At 41.7% G+C, this 19,514-nt stretch overlaps 1 protein-coding gene across 1 annotated transcript; it reads right to left on the bottom strand.

Annotated features, from left to right (window-relative positions):
- Positions 1-483: 483 nt before the first annotated feature.
- On the bottom strand, positions 484-9,218 carry Ppp1r15b (protein phosphatase 1 regulatory subunit 15B). The gene is given in 3 exon segments (XM_076831688.1): positions 484-2,910; positions 2,912-3,088; positions 6,846-9,218. Coding segments are annotated over 3 exon segments (2,151 nt in total). The 5' UTR covers positions 8,766-9,218; the 3' UTR covers positions 484-2,856.
- Between the last annotated feature and the right edge of the window lie 10,296 nt (positions 9,219-19,514).

The raw sequence follows: 19,514 nt of genomic DNA, 5'->3' as shown, positions 1-19,514 counted from the left end.
TTCCTAATGTTACATCACATTCATTTAATTTCATATATGGGAAAACCCTGTGATTTACCAATTATAAATAACAATGCACAAAACTAAGAAGCAGATGATTTCCCTGTAACTTAGGAGAAATGCTATGCTCCACCCATCATGTGACTTTCACTGCTCTGTGAATACTCCATTTATTTGACAGTTTTCTTTGCGGTGGAACTCAAAGCTGGGGTCATTTTAGAATTAAATCTTTTCTCTTTGAAAGGACATTCATACTCTCAGAACTAAAGTCTCCCTTTTCATTATTAAAATGGGATCTGCAGTTATGATACTCATCTGACCACACTTGCCTTCAATGAGCCGAGGTGCAATTTACATGTCACAGAAACTGTCCAACACTTATACGTCGACAGTGTGCTACAAAAGGATTCAACCCTGAAAATCCTGCTCAGAAATTCCAAAACCAATATACAATATAAAATTGAACCAAAATATCATTTAACATTTTAATAATTGCAAATATATTTATTACAATTTACAGGTTAGTTAAATTATATACACAAATATAATTTTAGCTATAAAATCCCAACTGGTTACATTTAAATCATATTACATTTAAATTGAAGAAGCCAATTTAGAAGTCTTCTAGTCCCTTAACTTCACCTTCCTTAAATTATATAAAAATAAAATCTGATAGTTTTGATTTCAAGTTACAGAGGAGGAGGTGTCATTATCACATTTTGTCACTCAGAAATGGAAATTTTACCTGTCTGTACAAAGTCTTTCAGATGCTACATTGACACATAAAGCACCATTACAAGACTTTAATATATAAAACGTTGAGTTAAAACCTCCTAGGATTTTAAGATTGGGGGAGGGGCTTATTTACTTTACCATCTAGGAATGGGATGAAATTGACTTGAATTTTTTCTCCTCCAGGTCAATATTAAAATGGTCCCTTCTGTCCTACTTGTCACCATCCGTTCCTTCCTGAAGGAGGATGCAATTTAAATGGGAGAATTCTTAACCAAGCTCTTACTCTTTGACAGTAAGGGCACAATTCCAAGGAAACAATTTTCCAAAGTCCAATGAATGTAAAGATGTCCCATCAAATATGCAGAGTACTAGATTTTGGAAACACAAAACACAACCCAGTGGCTGAACAACAGCATGGTTTAGTCAAAAGAATATCTAGGCATTGTTACCAAGTCTAGGCAAATGGTGCCTGCTTCCCAACAGACAGCTGGTGTCTGAAACCAGCCTGTTCTCATGGTATTTATTATACTGGACTCTGTAAATGCATCTCCCAGGATCACAACTAAAACGGACATGCACAGAACACACAGAATAAGGGCTCTGCAAAAATGGGACCAACTTTTATGGTGATGCGCTCTCAGTGTGCGTATGAATGAAGATATATGTATCAACACTGGAGGCAATTCTTAGAGCAAATCAGATAGAAATAAATTAATGACCAGGTAGATATAAACTGAGGTAGTAACCCTACAAGCACTTCTGTTGAAAAATTCATCCTCACACTGAAGTAAGTTCAAAATTAAGCAATCTTCTGTTCTACTTACACTACATTTTGCCTTTACCTGCAGTGAGAGGCACGTGGCAGAAAAATAGACCATTCAAGAGTAGGTTCATATTCCTTCAGCCTAACAGATGCACACCATGTAAAGCCAACCAATCAACATCAAGACTTCAAAAGTAAACTTTGGGCTAAAGACATTAAGACTTTCTAGATGTTAAATCTATAGTTATGCTTTTGGGAAAGTATAGGCTAACCATTGCTTCTCTCATTATTAAAATAGTAGAAAATAATAAACCTGGATATAAACTGAAGTTTATATATTTTACTTCAAACTTGAAAATTCAGAACTGCCCAGTTCCAAGTTTTTACAGTGTCACCCTGACAGGTTTTTAAAGTGACAGTGCTGAGGCATTATATTAACACTGGATTTCTGTTGACAGTATGATATACAACAAAACCAAATTACTGAGACGTCTTTTATCTTCCTCCTAGGAAAATTCTTGGCTTTTAAGTTTAAAAAATAAATTCTTATAATGTGATTACTTTCTAGAACATTTAACAGTCTATACCTGTTGAAAGATACAAAGGACCACATTCAACTGGGACCTACAATAACATAGTCAGATCCCTCTCCAAAGAACATTTTACGCAGAAATCAAATATATTAGATGTTAAAATTTGGCAGAAAGATGTAGCTTTCCAAAGCATACAGTACCGCATGCACACATTCTGTGGCAGTCCTTGGAAATATCTCAAGTAGAACTTGGAAAAAAATTTTAAAAAAACCATGTTTTCTACCAGTCATTTGAAAGGGTGGAAACAAAATAACGTACTTTCTGAAAAAAGATAATGTAGTTTTAAGTTGATAACATACACAAGATTATTATTTTTAGCCATAAGACAGACAGGCCAAATCACTGAAATAAAAAAGTACAGAAAAACATCAAAGCCCATTAATTTCAGATGTTGGGGGAAAAAAAAAAAACAAGAAAAAGCCCAAAGTGTTTCAACAAGCACACATAATTTAAAATAGAACTGAAAATGAGCTCTAAGCCCTATAAATATTGTTTCCCAAGAAAATAAGTTTTGAAAGTGCAAAATTATAATTCAAAGGTCCCCTTTTCACCTCAAGCAAAGAATGTTAAAAACACATTCAACAAAATCAAAAAAGGAAGATTAAAAATCACACATCCTTCATTATCAGGGCTGACTTAAACCTGCACATTTCTAAGTGGGATATGTTGGGAAAAATTTTTAAAAAGTCAAAAGACAGCTGCCAGTATTTGTGTTAAAAAGAAACCTCTCAAGTAAGAGGTAGTGTATGCTAGGGCTACAGGCTGTCAGCTCATCTTAACGTTGCTCAGAAACATTAAGTCTTTTGAAGCATGTTTCCTGGAGTCTATTAAACATTCTTTCTCTGTGCTCAAATGTCAAGCAATATCCAATAGCATCTTCTGTTTCTTGAATTCGTTTCTGGAACCTGCATCCATCCCTTGCAAGTTCTTCCCATGGTCCTCTGCGATCCTCATCACCACTTATATAATACTCAGTAACTTCTTCAAGGAAGGTTACCTATAAAGACAAAGACTAATTAACAACTCTTCAGGATCTTAAAATCAGCACTGAGAGCAATAACCCTTTATGCTACTACTTCTTTGTTTAAAAAAAAATTTTTTTTTAAGTTGTTGATAGACCTTTATTTTTTTAAATGTATGTGGTGCTGAGAAGCGAACCTAGTGCCTTGCACATGCTAGACAAGTGTGCTACTGCTAAGCCCCAGCCCCAGCCCCAGCCCCAGCCCCTACTACTTCTTTCTTAAGTCCAAGTATCTTAAATCACCTGAAATTTAAAAAAAGGATCTAAGCAGATAGTGTTTGGACAAAACAGTGACCAAATGCCCTGAAATTTTCAACTGTCTTTCATATAACTATAGACATCCACACAGTCTCCTCAACCTCAGTCCTTGGCTTTTAGTGCCAAGACAATAAATCCAGATGGTGAACTGAAACTTTTCTGTTATTATTAATTCCTGCTATTCTCTAATCCTTAGGGAAATACAGTTTTATAATATTCTTCCCCCACAATGTCAATGTATTTTAGAAAACAACCACTATATCCCTGGAAGGCAATGGCTTTATCATAGCAAAGGCTTTAACAAGATTTGTTTATTTCTATTTCATTTTTCCTTATTTAAAAGAAAATCACTTTCCAGTGCTTTCCAATTTTTGAATCATCAGTATTTTTATTACTTTTGTAATCAGAATACTAAAAATTATTTAGTAAACAAAATATAGCAAAATTAGTACTTTTACTAGTACTAATTAGTACTTTAAGTTTGAATTACTATGAAAGACTTTATAGTTAAGATTTTAAAATACTCTCTTTGTATTCAGTATACTATCACTATATTTTCAGGTAGGTGTCCCTTATCTGAACTATTTGGGACCAGAGATGTTTCAGATTTCAGAATTTTTTTGGATTTTGGAATATTTACATAAAGTTTACTTGGTTGAGTGTCCTATCCAAAACTCTGAAATCTAAAATACTCCAAAATCCAAAAGTTCCTGAGTATGATGTTGCCACTTCAAAGTTTTAGATTTTGAGTTTTCAGATTAGGGAGGCACAACCTGTGCATGAAACTGTGACTATTATAATATACATGATGACATGTAATAAGTTACAGTCCCTACTCATTATTAGTAATTTCTACTTAATCTCCACTTACTTTTTATAAAGAAGTTTCTTTTGGGGCTGGGGTGCAGCACAGTGGTACGTAGCACTTGCCTATCATGCATGAGGCCCTAGCTTCGCTCCCCAGTACCACAAAATAAATAAATAAAAAGTCAAATGGCATTCTAATACCTGATCCTTTGTGGTGTATGACATGATTTAAAAAAAAAAAAAGTTTCTTTTTAAGATAGCAAACTCCATGGGCTGTGGTTGTGGCTCAGTGGTAGAGTGCTCACCTAGCACGAGTAAGGCACTGGATTGGATCCTCAGCACCACATAAAAATAAAATACAGATACTGTGTCCACCTACAACTCAAAAATAATTATTTTTTTTTAAAAGATAGCAAACTCCAAAGATAAATACTTGCTTTAAAGTATGTTTAACAGTTACATCAGCTAGTCCCACTGAGGACTACTACTTTCGTTCCCTTTACATCAGGCCGAGGAATGCCCCCGAGGACAATTAGTTGTATGTAACGACTTACTAGTTATTGCATTCTAGTCGTTACTCGTTCGTTGTGTCACTAAGATAAATAACAACAAGCACTTTATACTGTTTAGCTCTTTTCTAAGAACTTTACAATTTTTATCTTATTTAACTCTCACATCAACCCTACAGATATATGGACTAATATCATCCCCATTGTACAAACAGAAAAAGAGAGGTTAACTAACATGTCCAAATCACACAGCATTTAGGTGGTATAATCAGAATTCAAACACTAACTGTCTGGCTCCACAATCTGCACTATTTTGCCAGGCATGAGGTATTTATTTTAAACTTCTAGATCTGAAGGACATCTTTGAAGAATCAGGCACTATCCATTATTCCCATATACTAAAGAATGGCAGGTAGTCAAAGACTGCCAAATAATTTTATCATACTTAGACATTATCTTTTATAAGTTTTGCATCTAGTTCATAATCAACAGTTTTACATCCATTTACTCATTTAATTTTACTGAAACTAAAATGAGATTGACTGGAGCCATTCAAAGGCAAGGCAATGAATTCTGAGTTTTCTTTATTCATCTCATTGAAATTTTGCAAAAACTTGGGCTGGGGACATAGAGCTCGTTCTTGGGCTGCAGGAGACCTTGGGTTGGGTTCCCAGCACCACAAAACAATAAATCTTGCAATATTTGTAAACATTTATTATTATTATTATTACCATTAAGATAAGTAAGTAGATCAAGGCCTTTGAGTCAAGTAACTTCCCAAGTCTGGCTGTCTCCCCAAATCTCTTGGCCCTAAACCAGACAGGAGTGGAGCACACACAGGTCTCCAGATGCAAAGTTCTCATTCCACTGCCCCACTCTGCTTCTTTCTTTATGTTGTAGTGCTGGGGCAACCCAACCCAGAGCCTCATGCATGCCAGGCAAATTGCTCTCCCACTGAGTCACATCCCCAGCCACCCCACAACCACTTTCTTTCTTGCCTGTTCACTCTAAGTTGCTCATTTTTGCCAGAGGGGTCTTGGAAGAATAAAGAAAAAGCCCTTTTAAAAGTCACAAAGTATGAACTCAAATTTTATTTTAGAGGTACTAAGGATTGAACCCATTGAGCTAAATCCCCAGCCCTTTATACTTGCTTGCAATCCTCCTGCCTCAGTCTCCCAAGTAACTGGGTTACAGTGCCACTATGCCTAAATACAACTTAACTTTTAATATGACTTACTCTGCTTCTACAAATTAAGACTACTAGGGCTGGGATTGTGGCTTAGCGGTAGAACACTTCCCTAGCATGTGTGCAGCACTGGGTTCGATCCTCAGCACCACAAATAAATAAATAAAGGTATTGTATCCAACTACAACTAAAAAAATATTTTAAAAAAATTAAGACTACTACCATTTAAAGATATTTTCAGCTGGGCACAGTAGCACATGCCTGTAATCCCTGTGGCTCTGAAGGCTGAGGCAGGAGGGCTGCAAGGTCAAGACCAGCCTCAGCAATTTAGCAAGGCCCTAAGCAACTTAGCAAGACCCCGTCTCAAAAGCCAGGGCTAACTAGTATTTCATTCTTAAGGAAAAAGACAGTATCACTTCCTGTATTGTTTTTAAACCATCAAAAAGTTTGATACTAAAATTAGTGTTTTCTTTACTGGCAAACAACCAGATACATCTGACTTGCTATATGTTATCATCCCTCCAGGCTCTAAGGACAGGAATGAAAACACTGTTGTCATGCAAATAAATTAAGCATCTGCAAACAAAATACCACAAATAAATCCATTTTAAACCTCTATGGCTATATTAGGACCTTCTCAATTTCTAGAAATTTAATCATATATACACAAGGTTTAATATTTCTGTTCCCTAAGAGAGTAAAAAGTTGGAAGAGTCCAAAGCCACAAATCCAAATGAAAATAATGTTTGCCTAACTGCTAACATTTATATACTGGCATCTTCCTTTTAAACAGGAACAGTTCTCTACACAGGAGGGGAAGTGGGGTCATTTGAAAATTTCTCACTCCAAGGCTATGAGCTTAGAGGCCTTCCTCAAAAATATGTACAACTATGCCTAAAAAAAGTAAATTGTGCTGCTACATTGAACTATATTCAAACCAGACAAATTATCAGACATGTTTAAAATAACAAACCTTTTTTCTTTTGATATGCATGTGTGTCTCTCCAGAAGGAATGGCACACTGTCCCAGGTCTGGACAATCATTTTCTTGGCCCCCCAACAGTTGCACCTTACAAGAAAGTAAGGTGTGACACTCAGAAATGGCCACCATGGACTTGAATGGGCTCTGGGAGACCTGACAGCCTTTCCATTTTTTCCCTGATGTTCGAAAAGGAGCCTTAAAATTCAAAAGGTTGTAGGGATCATCAGAATTACAGAAAGAGTTCCACAGTTGCAGGTTTTCTGCCTCATCTGCACTAGATTCCCAATCATCTTCCTCCCCAGAATTAAGGTCAGATGTCTCAGGAAGGATTTCAGACTGGGGACAATTCCCAACATCAGACTTGTCAGACAAATCCCTCCTTGAATCAGAATGGTCTCCAGGAACAACTCTGGCAGCAGTCTGAAGTGTTGCTGTAAAGTTTTGGGGATTATAAGGATCTACACTGTAGAAAGAGTTCCAAAGGTGAAGCCCTTCAGAGTCTTGTTCAAAGTCTGATTCTGACAGTGAGCCATCACTATCAAAACCGTCATCCTCAGCTTCCTCCTCCCAATCCTCACCTTCTGAATCAGAACTTGTTTCTGCATCACTGGATGCACCTCCCAAAATGTAATCTATCAATTTGTTATTACAAGCTGGTCTGGCAGAAATGGGAAGATCATCTTCTATGTCTGAGAAATCAACCACACTGACTTGGTCCTCTTCAGGCTCTCTTTCCTCAGGTACCTCACAAGGCAGACAGCTTCCAGAAGGGTTTTGCTTGTCCAAGCCAAGCGGAACCTCTTTAGTCAACAATTCTATTTTTTCCTCCCTGGGCTCCTGGGTGGTTCCAGGAAAGGCTTGCTCAAGGGGAACAGGCTGTGTAGGGTTATCCGTGCGGTGGTTCAGATCCAATCGGAGAAGGTTGTGTTCCTCCTCAAGGCTGTGGTAGCCATTATCTTGGTCAGGGGAGGGTAACTCTTGGCCCTTGCTAGCTTGCTGAAGAAACTCCAGCCGTTTCATACGAAGGTGCTGGATTTCAGGCAAGCCTTCTCTAGAAAGAGGTGGACAGCCCTGCCAGGAAGCTGCGGAGATCTCTGCACGCAGTGGCTGGGGATGACAATGATCCTCAAAAAGGCAGCTGCTCTCTGGGGTTAATGCCTGGAAATCAACCAGCTCGCCACTTCCAGCGCTGTTCTGACAGCTGAGCTCTAGCCGGGGAAGACAGTCATGGTAGGTGGGGTTCAGCACATAGGAGACGACGTTAAAATTGCCTAAGCGCTGAACGCTTAGAGACCCGGAGGGCGCAGAGCCAGGTTCTCGGTCAGGGAACAGACGGGCTCGAAGGCTACCTGGCAACAGCTCCACTCCCCACAGCTGCTGCTCCAGGAGAAACGCGTGTGCTGCAGGATCCAAAGTCTTTCCCTGGGCTTTAAGCTCCAATTCTAGGTCTGAGGACGAGCACTGCCAGAGGATCCCCTCCTCTAGCCAATCAAGGGAACTGGCAACCGTGCTGTCCGACGGGTCCAGCCGGAGAGAACTCAAAGTTTTCTGCCCTGTGGGGGCAGCTGTTGCCTCCCGTCCCCTCAAGGCTCTCAGGGCGCTGTAGCCTCCGGCGAAATCTAGCCATCTGGTCGGAATTATGCCACTGAAAAGCTGGATCCAAATCAGCAACTTCTGAAGCAAGCTGGGGAGCGGTGACAGGAGCGGGGAAAACAGCTTCGCCCAGTAGCTGGTCCGAGCCCCGGGCTGGGAAGAGGAAGGTAGTGTGGGCTCCCCGGAGTTTTCAGGAGCCGGACGTACCGGGAACTTGGAAAAGCCTGCTTGCGATCGCCGAGGAAAGAAGGGCAGCCGGAACCAGGAGCCGGCCGGAGGGGCCGACTGTTTCCGCCATCCATGTGTCGCCGGCTCCATCTTTTTCTTGGCAGTTTCTCGGGCAGACGGCGGAGCTCAGCGGCTACGGATCGGACGGGTCTCGGGAGGAGGCCTAGACAGCCTTGGCCGCGCCCAGCGGCGGAGTCGGGGCTCCAGGCCGATCCCAGCGCCAGCAGAGGAGCCACAGAGGGCAGCGGCTTCGGCAACGGGCGACAGACCACCGAGCGGGACGGCTCACGCAGGAGGCGACGACTGAGGCGACATCCATCCTGGCGGGGAAGGAGGCGTCCTAGTCCGCGCGAGGCCTCTCCACCATAGATAGGAGCCCTCCCGCGGCGGCGACTTCCTCCGAGACGCGGACCGCTGCAAAGCCCCGAGACCGCGAGACACCGGAAGGGCTGGGTAGCTGGCCGGCGCGAGTAGAAACGAAGCCCAAGATGGCCGCAGGGCCGGCGCCAAAGCAGGACAGCCAGAAACCACCGGATAAGACGAAGGACGGCCGGCGTCTACGCCACCAGCCCCACGCCTCCCGACGTCATTTGCAGAGCCCTGGGGTGGGGGCGGGTCTTTCCTCACACTTCCGCGTGGCAGAAGATTGGTCTCGCCAGAGGTCCCTGTCGGCTTCCTTACTCTGGGTAAAGCAGCTCGCACGCGGGAGGTTGCATCAGCCTGGCGCAGGCTATACGCATGCGCGGCGAATCGCCGCAGTCTCCTAGGAGACCGCGCCCTCCGCCCTCTGGGTTAAAGGCTAGGCTCCCAAAGGTCGGAGGGTTAGAGATAACCAGGGAATCCACGGAGCCCTTTTACGTGCCCTGCGCACGGAGGGGGAGGTGTAAACACTCATTTTAGGCTTACTCGTATTGGGATTCAGGGCTATCCGAACGTTTTAGCCGCGGGGCACATGCCTATAATCCCAGCAAGATGAGGAGGCTGAAGCAGGAGGATCACAAGTTCAAGGGCAGCCTCATCAATTTAGGGAGACCCTGTATCAAAATAGAATTTTAACAGAGCTGGGGATGTGATTCAATGATTAAGCACCCCTGGGTTCAATTGTTGAGTGCTAAATACCATCACCCCACCCCAAGATCTGAATGAATGAGTTGGGCAATGCTGTATTGGACAAACACAGGTTTGGTGGGTGCTAAGACACAAAACATCTGGAGTGAATAATAGGAGCGAAAACCGACTCATTCTTAATGCATTTTTGTCCCCAAAGGGCTTCTAAGTTCTACTTGGTGTTGCCTGGTATCTAGGTTTGAGATCTTTCAACATCCAACTGACATCTATAACCCACCCCAAAAGAAAACTCAAGTGCCTCCCTGTTGGACTATTGTTACAGTGCAAACCGAATTCACAGTGGTGGGAAGAGACTTAGTCCCCCAAATTGTTTACTTTTTTTTTTTTTTTTTTTTTTGCTTCCCAATAGGCAACATATTTAATTTATATTACTTCCTGAACAACCAGAACCGCAGGGTACAACACCCAATGTAGGAACACAGGTGACCACAATTCTGAGAAAAAAAAAAAAAAAAGGCTGGTAATTTTAGATGCTGTATTTGATTCTCTCTTTTGAGTTGGTCTTAATTTCCTTATTTCTGCTAAAACTTTTTTTTTCTTTTTTACTGAGGATTTAACTCACTGAGTCACATCCCCAGCTCTATTTAAATTCTATTTTGATACAGGCTCTTCCTAAATTGCTGAGGCTGAGGCTGAGCCTTGAACTTGTGTTCCTCCTGCTTCAGCCTCCTCAGCTGCTGGGATTATAGGCGTGCCCCGTGGCAGCCCTGAAGTCCAGGGCCTATTATAGAGGGACTAGTAATTATGAGAACTAGGGCCTGCAGCAAGATCTTTTGTCGGCTAAGGGCAAGGCCCACTGCTGCTCCTGCAGAAACTGGCTTCCCCAATTTCTTCTGGGGTCAGATCTCCCAAGCCGACTGTCACGGAAATGAAGAGTAAATGAAGCAGGATTTATTTAAGCCAGAAGAGATAGAACTGCCACCATGAGGGAGAGGGGGCCAGATAGCCGAATAACCCATATTGGTGTGCAAGTTTAAGAGTTTATGTATGTTTCTAGGTAGAGCATGGAGCGAAATGTATGTAAAATAGGCATTGAAAAAGTATCAAGGCTATTATCTCCTTCCTTTCCATCTTCACCTGTGGGAAAAAGGAGTTGGCTGGAAGTGTTCCCCCAAGTGAGCCTCCACAGGTGCATCTCAAGGTCTTTTACATTGGAAATAGGCCTTGCAGGTGCTCATTAACATAGCTATAGGTTAACCTCCAGGTGTGGTTCCTGTGTTCAAATAAGAATGACCATTGAGGGCTGGGGCTATAGTTCAGTGGTAGAGCGCTTGTTCAATCCTCAGCACTACATAAAAATAAATAAATTAATAAAGATATTGTGTCCATCCACAACTTAAAAAAAAGACCATTGATATTCTTGTTCATTTTATTGTATTTTGTGGGGGGCGTACCAGGGATTGAACTCAGGGGCACTCGACCACTGAGCCACATCCCAGCCCTATTTTGTATTTTATTTAAAGACAGGATCTCTCTAAGTTGCTTACTGCCTCGCTGGCTTTGAACTCTGGATCTTGTACCTCAACAGCCAAAGAAGCTGGGATCACAGGCAAGTGCCACCGTGCCCGGCCGACCAGTGACATTCTGATTCATTGCTTTATTGGGCTTTTTGAAGGAAGAGCTACTTCTTTCTAGGAAGCAAAAAGGCCCTCAATTTCTGTTGTTTATCCTTGTTATTATCCATATCTGAAAATAGATAGTCTCTCAATCCTAGAATCTTTAGAAAAATGTATCAATAATAGGAGTCAGTTTACATAATATAATAGAAAAGCAATCCAAGTATGTGAATTAATTGCTGGAAACCTCTGTGCCTTTTGTTGTAAACTGAGGTTAATGCAGTAAGTAATTCAGGAATTGGTGAGAGAACTGCATTCCTAATCCAGTGCCTAGCCCAGATAGAGTAGCAGCACAAACATTAGCTAATGTTCTGGTGGTGTTCTACTTGACAAGCTTCAATTGTTTCCCATTGCCTGCAGAAGAAAGACTCTATTCAGCTTGTCCCTCCAGGGTACTCCTCCAGCCTCCTCTTCCCCTTCTTTTCTTCCTGCATGTTATGCTCTAGAACACTGGACTTATCAGCTCCTGATTTCATGTCTTTCCTGGAACTGTTTCTAAGCCAGGAAAGCCCTCACCTTGTTTTCTTATACCTACTCTTGCTTCAAGGTCCAACTCATATGTCAACATCTGCTTGAAGCCTTTGCTGACCTTCCAGATGGAATTAATTGATCCCTCCCAGCACTCACACTATTACATTTTTAGAGAATTTAACACATTGCAGTCTATATCCCTATAAATGTTCACTCCTGCAGGTTCCTGAGCAAGTTAAGGGCTGTATCCTAATGCCTTTGGTTCCTAAAGTATGGTTTACCTGTTAGGTAGCAGCTAGCCATGAGCAATGAAACGCATGGCAAGGTCAAGAGCGTTCTTTAAATTATTTGAGGGTCTTCTTTAAACTACTTCCAAAGTAGATGAGAAAGCAAAGGGTTAGAGTTAATTTGTAGAAAATAAAACAGAAGCAAAGGAGCTAATTGGAAATCACATCAAGAGAAAAAGATTAATGGGACTGACCCTTGACAGGGTCCACTGAGGTGGATGTGAAGTTAGGAATATGGCCGTGAGTGTCTCTGATTGTCTGGGAAGGAAGATTCCTTTAGTAGCACTAAGGTAACTCCTGACCAGTTACTGACCCCAGTGACCACATTACCATGGGATTGACTTGTAGGTTAAGCCCCCCCCTAAATAGGAGGGCCATCATGACAGTTCTGGAGAGTGGACCAACTAAGGTCCACCACCCCATGTGAAGTAGGAGTTGAACACCTGATTGGCAAAGAGTACAGAAGGTGGTCCCCAGCTCTCCTGGTAATCAGCAAACAGTAATAAAATTGGAGACAGCCTGTTCTCTGTGTTCTCTGCTTGGAGACGGCCCACCCCCTCTGTCTTGAGAGTGCTCTCTGCTTGAGCCTCACTTTGCTTTTACTTTCTGTTCACTCACTTTTACTTATAATAAAGTTATCTTGCATGACTTTTGGTATCGGACTGTAAATTTTCTTTCATCAGGACACAAGACCTGATGTTTGGAGTTTTACTTCCTTGATTTCCAGTGATATAGGTTCCCTTGAAGCTGTCATCTTGAAATCCTTTCAGAGGATCCTTACTAGGTAAAAAAATATTTTCATAATAATTCTAAGCTTTTATTTTCCTTTCTCATTCTCAAAAACATATAATGAAGTCTGCAGGATACACGGGATACATGGTGTGTGATCTGGCAACAGATTAAAGTAAAAGCAGCTAAGTATGAAATTCCTGCTGTTTTCTATTAAGCCAGATGGTAAAGGCATTTGGAAAAAATGTACAACAATACCACTGTTCCTGATACACATTTTTGTTTTGAAAAATAATTTTTAATTAGGGGCTGGGGTTGTGGCTCAGCAGTAGAGCACTTGCCTTGCACGTGCGAGAACCTGGGTTTGATCCTCAGCACCACATAAAAATAAATAAATAAAAGAATTGTGACCAAACTACAACTAAAAATAAATATTAAAAAATAATAATAATTTTTAATTAAAAATGTTACTTACATTAACATGTAATGGGGTTTTTCATTTTTGATTTACTTATTTATTGTAGTACTGGGGATTGAGCACAGGAGTGCTCTACCATTGAGCAACACTCCCAGCTCTTTTTAATTTTTTAAAATTTTGAGACTGGGACTTGCTAAATTGCTGAGGCTGGCCTTAAACTTGATCCTCTTGCCTCAATCTCCTAAGTAGCTAGGATTACAAGTACGTTCTACTGTGACTGGCTGGCTTATTATTTTTAAATTCCTTGGTTTCAAGTTCAAAATTAACAAATACAGATAGATATAATCCTCACAAAGAAGTTTCCTTGGGGTCTTCAGTATTTAAGAGTATAACATTATCCAGGCACAGTGGTGCATGTCTATAATCCCAGCAGTTTGGGAGGCTGAGGCAGGAGGATCTTGAATTCAAAGCCAGTCTCAGCAATTTAGTGAGGCCCTAAGCAACTCAGCAAGACCCTGTCTGTAAATAAAATATAAAAGAAAAGGGTCAGGGATGTGGCTTAGTGGTTAAGCACTTCTGGGTTCAATCCCTGGCAGCAAAATGAATAAATAAATAAGAACAAATAAAAATGACTGGTCTAATGTGTTTACTAGCACAAAATAGGTTCCCAGTAATATTTAATAAATGGAAGAGAAATAGTTTTTGTGTTTTTTTTTTTTTTTTAAATTTACTGATTTGGTATTGGGGATTCAACCCAGGGGTACTTTACCACTGAGCCATATCCCCATCCCTTTTTAAAGTTTTATCTTGCTACAGGGTCCCATTAAATTGTCCAGGCTGGCCTTAAACTTGCAATCCTCCTGCCTCAGCCTCCTGGGTAGGTAGGATACAGGAGTGCACTACCATGCCTGGTAAGAAATACTTTAAAATAATAGTAGCTGGGCACGGTAGTACAAACCTGTAATCCCAGCAGCTTGGAGGCTGAGGCAGGAGGATTGTGAGTTCAAATCCAGCCTTAGCAAAAGTGAGGTGCTAAGCAACTCAGTGAGACTCTGTCTCTGAATCAAATAAAAAATAGGACTGGGGATGTGGCTCAGGGGTCAAGCGCCCCTGAGTTCAATCCCCAGTACTAACATAAATAAATAAATAAATACATACATACATACAGAAATACATAAATACAATAGTAGTAATCTTCCTTATAACAAAGATTCTTAAGTCCCCTCTCAACATTTTCATTGAGTGATACCCCAGGGTCCTAAAATTTTTTCTTAAAACTTTATGGAATGGGCTTCCTCTTCCTCATTTAGTTACTGTCTTCCTTACCTTGGAAGTTGTTCTAGGAGGAAAAAACGCAATCATAAAGCTTTGGCCCTGAGTCTCCCTGGAAGATGAAGAGCAGGCCTTCCCTGCCTGCTGTCAGCTGGGGGCTCTGTGCAGAGATAACAGCATGTTGCCCTGGCAGTTTACAAGCCGGGGAAGACAAGAAGTCCTCGAACTGGCAGGCTGACTGGCTCTTTGGCAGAAGATCCTTACAACCTCGGTTCATTGTGTTTATTTGAAAAGATTTTGCCAGGCCTGAGGTAAAAGATATGTAGCTTTTGAGTATTTCTTCAGAGTTGGCACTGCCTCCAAAATCTGATTTCCGAGGATCCCACACTCTGGCTGCCACTTCCTCTTTCTGACTCATTTGTTCTGATCCCTGTTCAGCTACTTAATTCCTCAGAGACCACGGTCCATCCCCATTGCCACTCTTTTGGTGGCCCATTGCCTTCTTTGCTCTCTTCTTTGACCCACTAACTCCCTACAGAATCCTTCCTATCTCTTGCCCCTCTCCTCCTCCAACGTTCTTCTCAGGCAAAATTCCAACCCAGCGTGGTGGTGCATACCTGTAATCTCAGTGGCTCTGGAGGCTGAGGCAAGAGGATCACAAGGTCAAAGTCAGCCTCAGCAACTTATGAGGCCCTAAGTGAGACCTTGTCTCTAAATAAAATATAAAAAAGGGCTAGGGATGTGGCTCAGTGGTTAAGTGCCCCTGGGTTCAATCCTGGGTCCCCCCTCCAAAAAAAAAAAAATCCAACCAACTACCTACTCATCCTGCACTTAACATTCATACAGTGAGTCATTGCTGGAGAAGATCACTCAAGCATGCTGACCAAGGCAGTTCCCACTGTGATCACTACTCCTGGGAATGCCAGCCCCTCCCACAATAGTTCCTATAAGCTCTGCTTCGCCCACACTGGGAGACTGTTTCTTCCAATTTCCAGAATCCCCATAAACACACATTTGATTCCTCAAAAACACATTCTCAGTTTACAATCCTGTCTCATACTTTGTTGAGAAAATAGACCCAAATATAACCACTTCTTCTTTCCCTGACAAATCCACCTGCATCTGGACCCCATACGCTGCCTTCAATTTCATCACAAGCCAAGAAGCTTCCTGGATCTTAGCCCTTCATTTCTGCTCAAGGAATCCTGGCCTCTGCCATCCCTTCTCTCTTGTAAAGTTTCTCTTTCACTAGTCTCTCGTTTATATTAGCATAGCTTAATATCACCTGTCTTCAAAAACCCTCCCAGATACAAGTATCTGCACCACTTCCGCTAAATTTCTCTAGAGTTGTCTAGGCTCAGTCTCCACTTTCTCCTCACCTGGTCTCTCTTACCTACTCATCCAAGCAGCTGTTGTCAAGGCCACCAAAAATATTTTGCTATATCCAGTCTCTTGATTGTTAGGCAATGAATTGTCCTCCCCCAAAATATATTGAAACCCTAACCAGGACTTCCCAATGTGGCCTTATTTGAAAATAAGTTCTTTGCACATAATCAAGTGAAGTGGAAGTAGTTAGGGTGGGGGTCTAATCCAATATCAGGGTATCTTGGTTAAAAGGGGAAGCTGGACACAGTCACTTGCATGCACATGGCCTTCAGGTGGACATGAAGGCCAAGATCAGGGGGTGTGTATCTCTAAGCCCAGAAATACCAAAGATTGCCAGCAAATAACCAGAAACTAGGAGAGAGGCCTGGATCAGATTCTTCCTCTGGTGAAACAAACCCTGCTGACTCCTTGACCTTGGGACTTCCAGCCTCCAGAGCTATGAGACAAGTTTCTGTTTGAAAGCCAGTCAGTGTGGGGTGCTTGGTAAGGCAGCCCTGGGAAACTGACCATACCTCTTTAGTTTTCCCCCAACACCATTCGTCTGGTTTTCCTATCATTTCAGTGCCTGCTTCTTCCTCTGAATGTTGGCCTTAGTCCCTCCTGTTTTCCTGGCTTCTCAAACCTGAGTGATCTCGCAGGGTTCCATGGAATTAAAGGCAGCCTACATTCTGAAGAGTTCCCTATCTAAACTCCAGACAACTCTCCCTTGGACTTCAGATTCCATTCTACTCCTTCTCCAACTGGGTGTCTATTGGGTGTCTCAAACTTACCATAATTAAGTCAAAGGTCTCGACTGGGCTTTTCCACATTAACTCTAAGCACCTACCTGCTTTACCATTGAACTAGACTCCCAGTCCCAGGTTCATCTGTGACTCCTCTTTCCCTTTCGGGAATTGAACCCAGGGCAGCAGAATCCAGGGCCTCATGCTTAGGCGAGCACTCTACCATTGAGCTACACCCTCAGTCCCACAATGATCTCTTGTAAATTGGGCCTGGCGGTGGCCATACCTGTAATCCCTGGTACTCAGGAGGCTGAGGCAGGATTGCAAGTTCAAGGCCAGCCTTGGGCAATTTAGGAAGACCCTGCCTCAAAATAAGGCAAAAAGGGTTGGGGATGTAAGTCAGTAGTAGAAATAACTTACCTAGCATGCCCCCTGGATCCAACCCCCAGTACTACAAAAAGAAAATAGCAACACTGCCACCTTTTCTCAAAACCCACCAATGGCATCCCCTTTACTCTATTAGTAAAGTCCAGAGTGCTGACTTAAAAAAAAAAAAAAATGTCCTTTTTAGATACACATGACAGTAGTGTGTATTTTGACATATTTTACATACATGGAGAATAACTTATTCTAATTAGGATCCCATTCTTATGGTTGTACATGATATGAAGTTTCAATGGTTGTGTATTCATATGTGAACTTAGGAAAGTTAGGTCCAACTCATTCTACTGACTTTCCTATCCCCCCCCTTCCCTTCATTCCCCTTTGTCTAATCCACAGAACTTCTATTCTTTCCTCCCCCTCACCTTATTATGAATTAGCATCTGCATATCAGAGAAAACATTTGGCTTTTGGGTTTTGGGGATTGGCTTATTTCACTGAACATGATCATCTCTAGTTCCATCCATTTACCAGCAAATGCCATAATTTCATTCTTCTTTTTTGGCTGCATAATATTCCATTGTGTATTATATTTACCACATTTTCTTTATCCATTCATCTATTGAAGGGTACCTAGGTTGGTTCCATAGCTTGGCTATTGTGAATTGAGCTACTATAAACATCCATGTGGCCAGGTCACTATAGTACGCTGATTTTAAGTCCCTTTGGGTATACGCTGAGGAGTGGGATAACTGGGTCAAATGGTGGTTCCATTCCAAGTTTTCTGAGGAATCTCCGTACTGCTTTCCAGAGTGGTTCCACCAATTTGCAGCCTCATCAACAATGTCTGAGGAGACTTTTCCCCGACATCCTTGCCAATGTTTGTTACTTTTATTCTTGATAATTGCCATTCTGACTGGAGTGAGATGGAATCTCAAGTGTGTGTGTGTGTGTTCAATATTTTTTAGTTGTCAATGGACCTTTATTCTATTTATTTATGTGGTGTTTAGGATCGAACCCAGTGCTTCACCACTGAACCAAGCACTCTGCCACTGAGCTATAACCCCGCCCTTCAGCGTGATTTTAGTTTGCATTTCTCTAATTGCTAGAGATGTTGAACATTTTTCATGTATTTGTTGACCAATCATATTTCTTCTATGAGGTGCCTGTTCAGTTCCTTTGCCCATTTATTGATTGGGTTATTTGGGCTTTTTGTTGTTAAGTTTTTTTGAGTTATTTATAAATCCTAGAGATAAATGCTGTATCTTTACATGAGACTTTAAGGAGCTAGGGTTGTGGCTCAGCAGTAGAGTGCTCGCCTAATATCATTAATTAATTAATTATATTGTATCCAACTACAACGAAAAAATAAATATTAAAAAGAAAGAAAAGGAAAAAAATGAGACTTTAAAACTCAGTTCAAATATCTCCTCTGTGAAGCCCCCTCTGCCCACACCACCCCTCCTCTTTCCTTTTGTCATTGTATTATAATTGCAGTTGTCCCTGGGCATGGAGGTGGGTTTTTGTTTCAGAACCTCCTGCAATTACCAATATCCCCGAATCTCAAGTCTCTTATTATAAAAAATGGCCTAGTATTTGCACATAACCTATCCAATCCTCCCACATATTTAACTCATGTCCAGATTACTTATATTGCCTAACATAGTGTAAATGTTATGTAAACAATCATTAGACTGCACAGTTTCGGGAATGCTGACCAAAATTTAAAAAAAAAAAAAAAATCTGCACTTGTTCAATTTAGATGCAATTTTTTTTTTTTTAATATAAATATTTTTCATCCTTGGTTGAAATACAGAGCCACCAATACAGAGGGGTGACTGCCTCCCTTGCTATACTAAGTTCCTTGAGGACAGGATCCACACCTGGGTCATCTGAGTAGCCACAGTGCGCCTGGCACCTCACCTGCCTGAGGGCCCTCAGCGTTGTCTACCTGATCAGATACCTCAGACAAGTCCCAGCCATCAGAATTATCCATCCACTTAAAAATGCTACTTTTTGTTGTTGTTGTTAACCTTTGAAATCCAATCTAATCTTTCCCCTCCAAATCCCAGCAAGTTGGGTAACTTGGTTTTCATCACCTCTTTCAAGTGGGAAAACCTGGCCTCCTGGGCCTCTGTTGTTCCCTGCTCTCCAGCAACCCTGTCCCCCACCCCCAGCTCTCATTCCCACTCCTCCCTCAGGAGGCTCAGGTTTCTACTCCACTTGGCCAAGAAACATCCTTAACTAAGACTCCTGCCAGACTCAAGTTTTAACTTTTAAAAGATCTATAGGGACTTGTCCAGAACAGCCATAACACCTCAAAGGCACTTAGAAACATAACAGGTAACATTTCTACTGTTTACTGCTGCAAAATCCCCTGGAAACGCCACAAAATTCCCCAGTCTTATGAAATAAGACTCCTCACCAGA

The sequence above is a fragment of the Callospermophilus lateralis genome, chromosome 13 (genome assembly GCF_048772815.1).
Source record: "Callospermophilus lateralis isolate mCalLat2 chromosome 13, mCalLat2.hap1, whole genome shotgun sequence".
Lineage (NCBI taxonomy): Eukaryota > Metazoa > Chordata > Mammalia > Rodentia > Sciuridae > Callospermophilus > Callospermophilus lateralis.
Note: the sequence above shows the minus strand (reverse complement) of the source record. Positions and strands in the feature narration are given on the sequence as shown.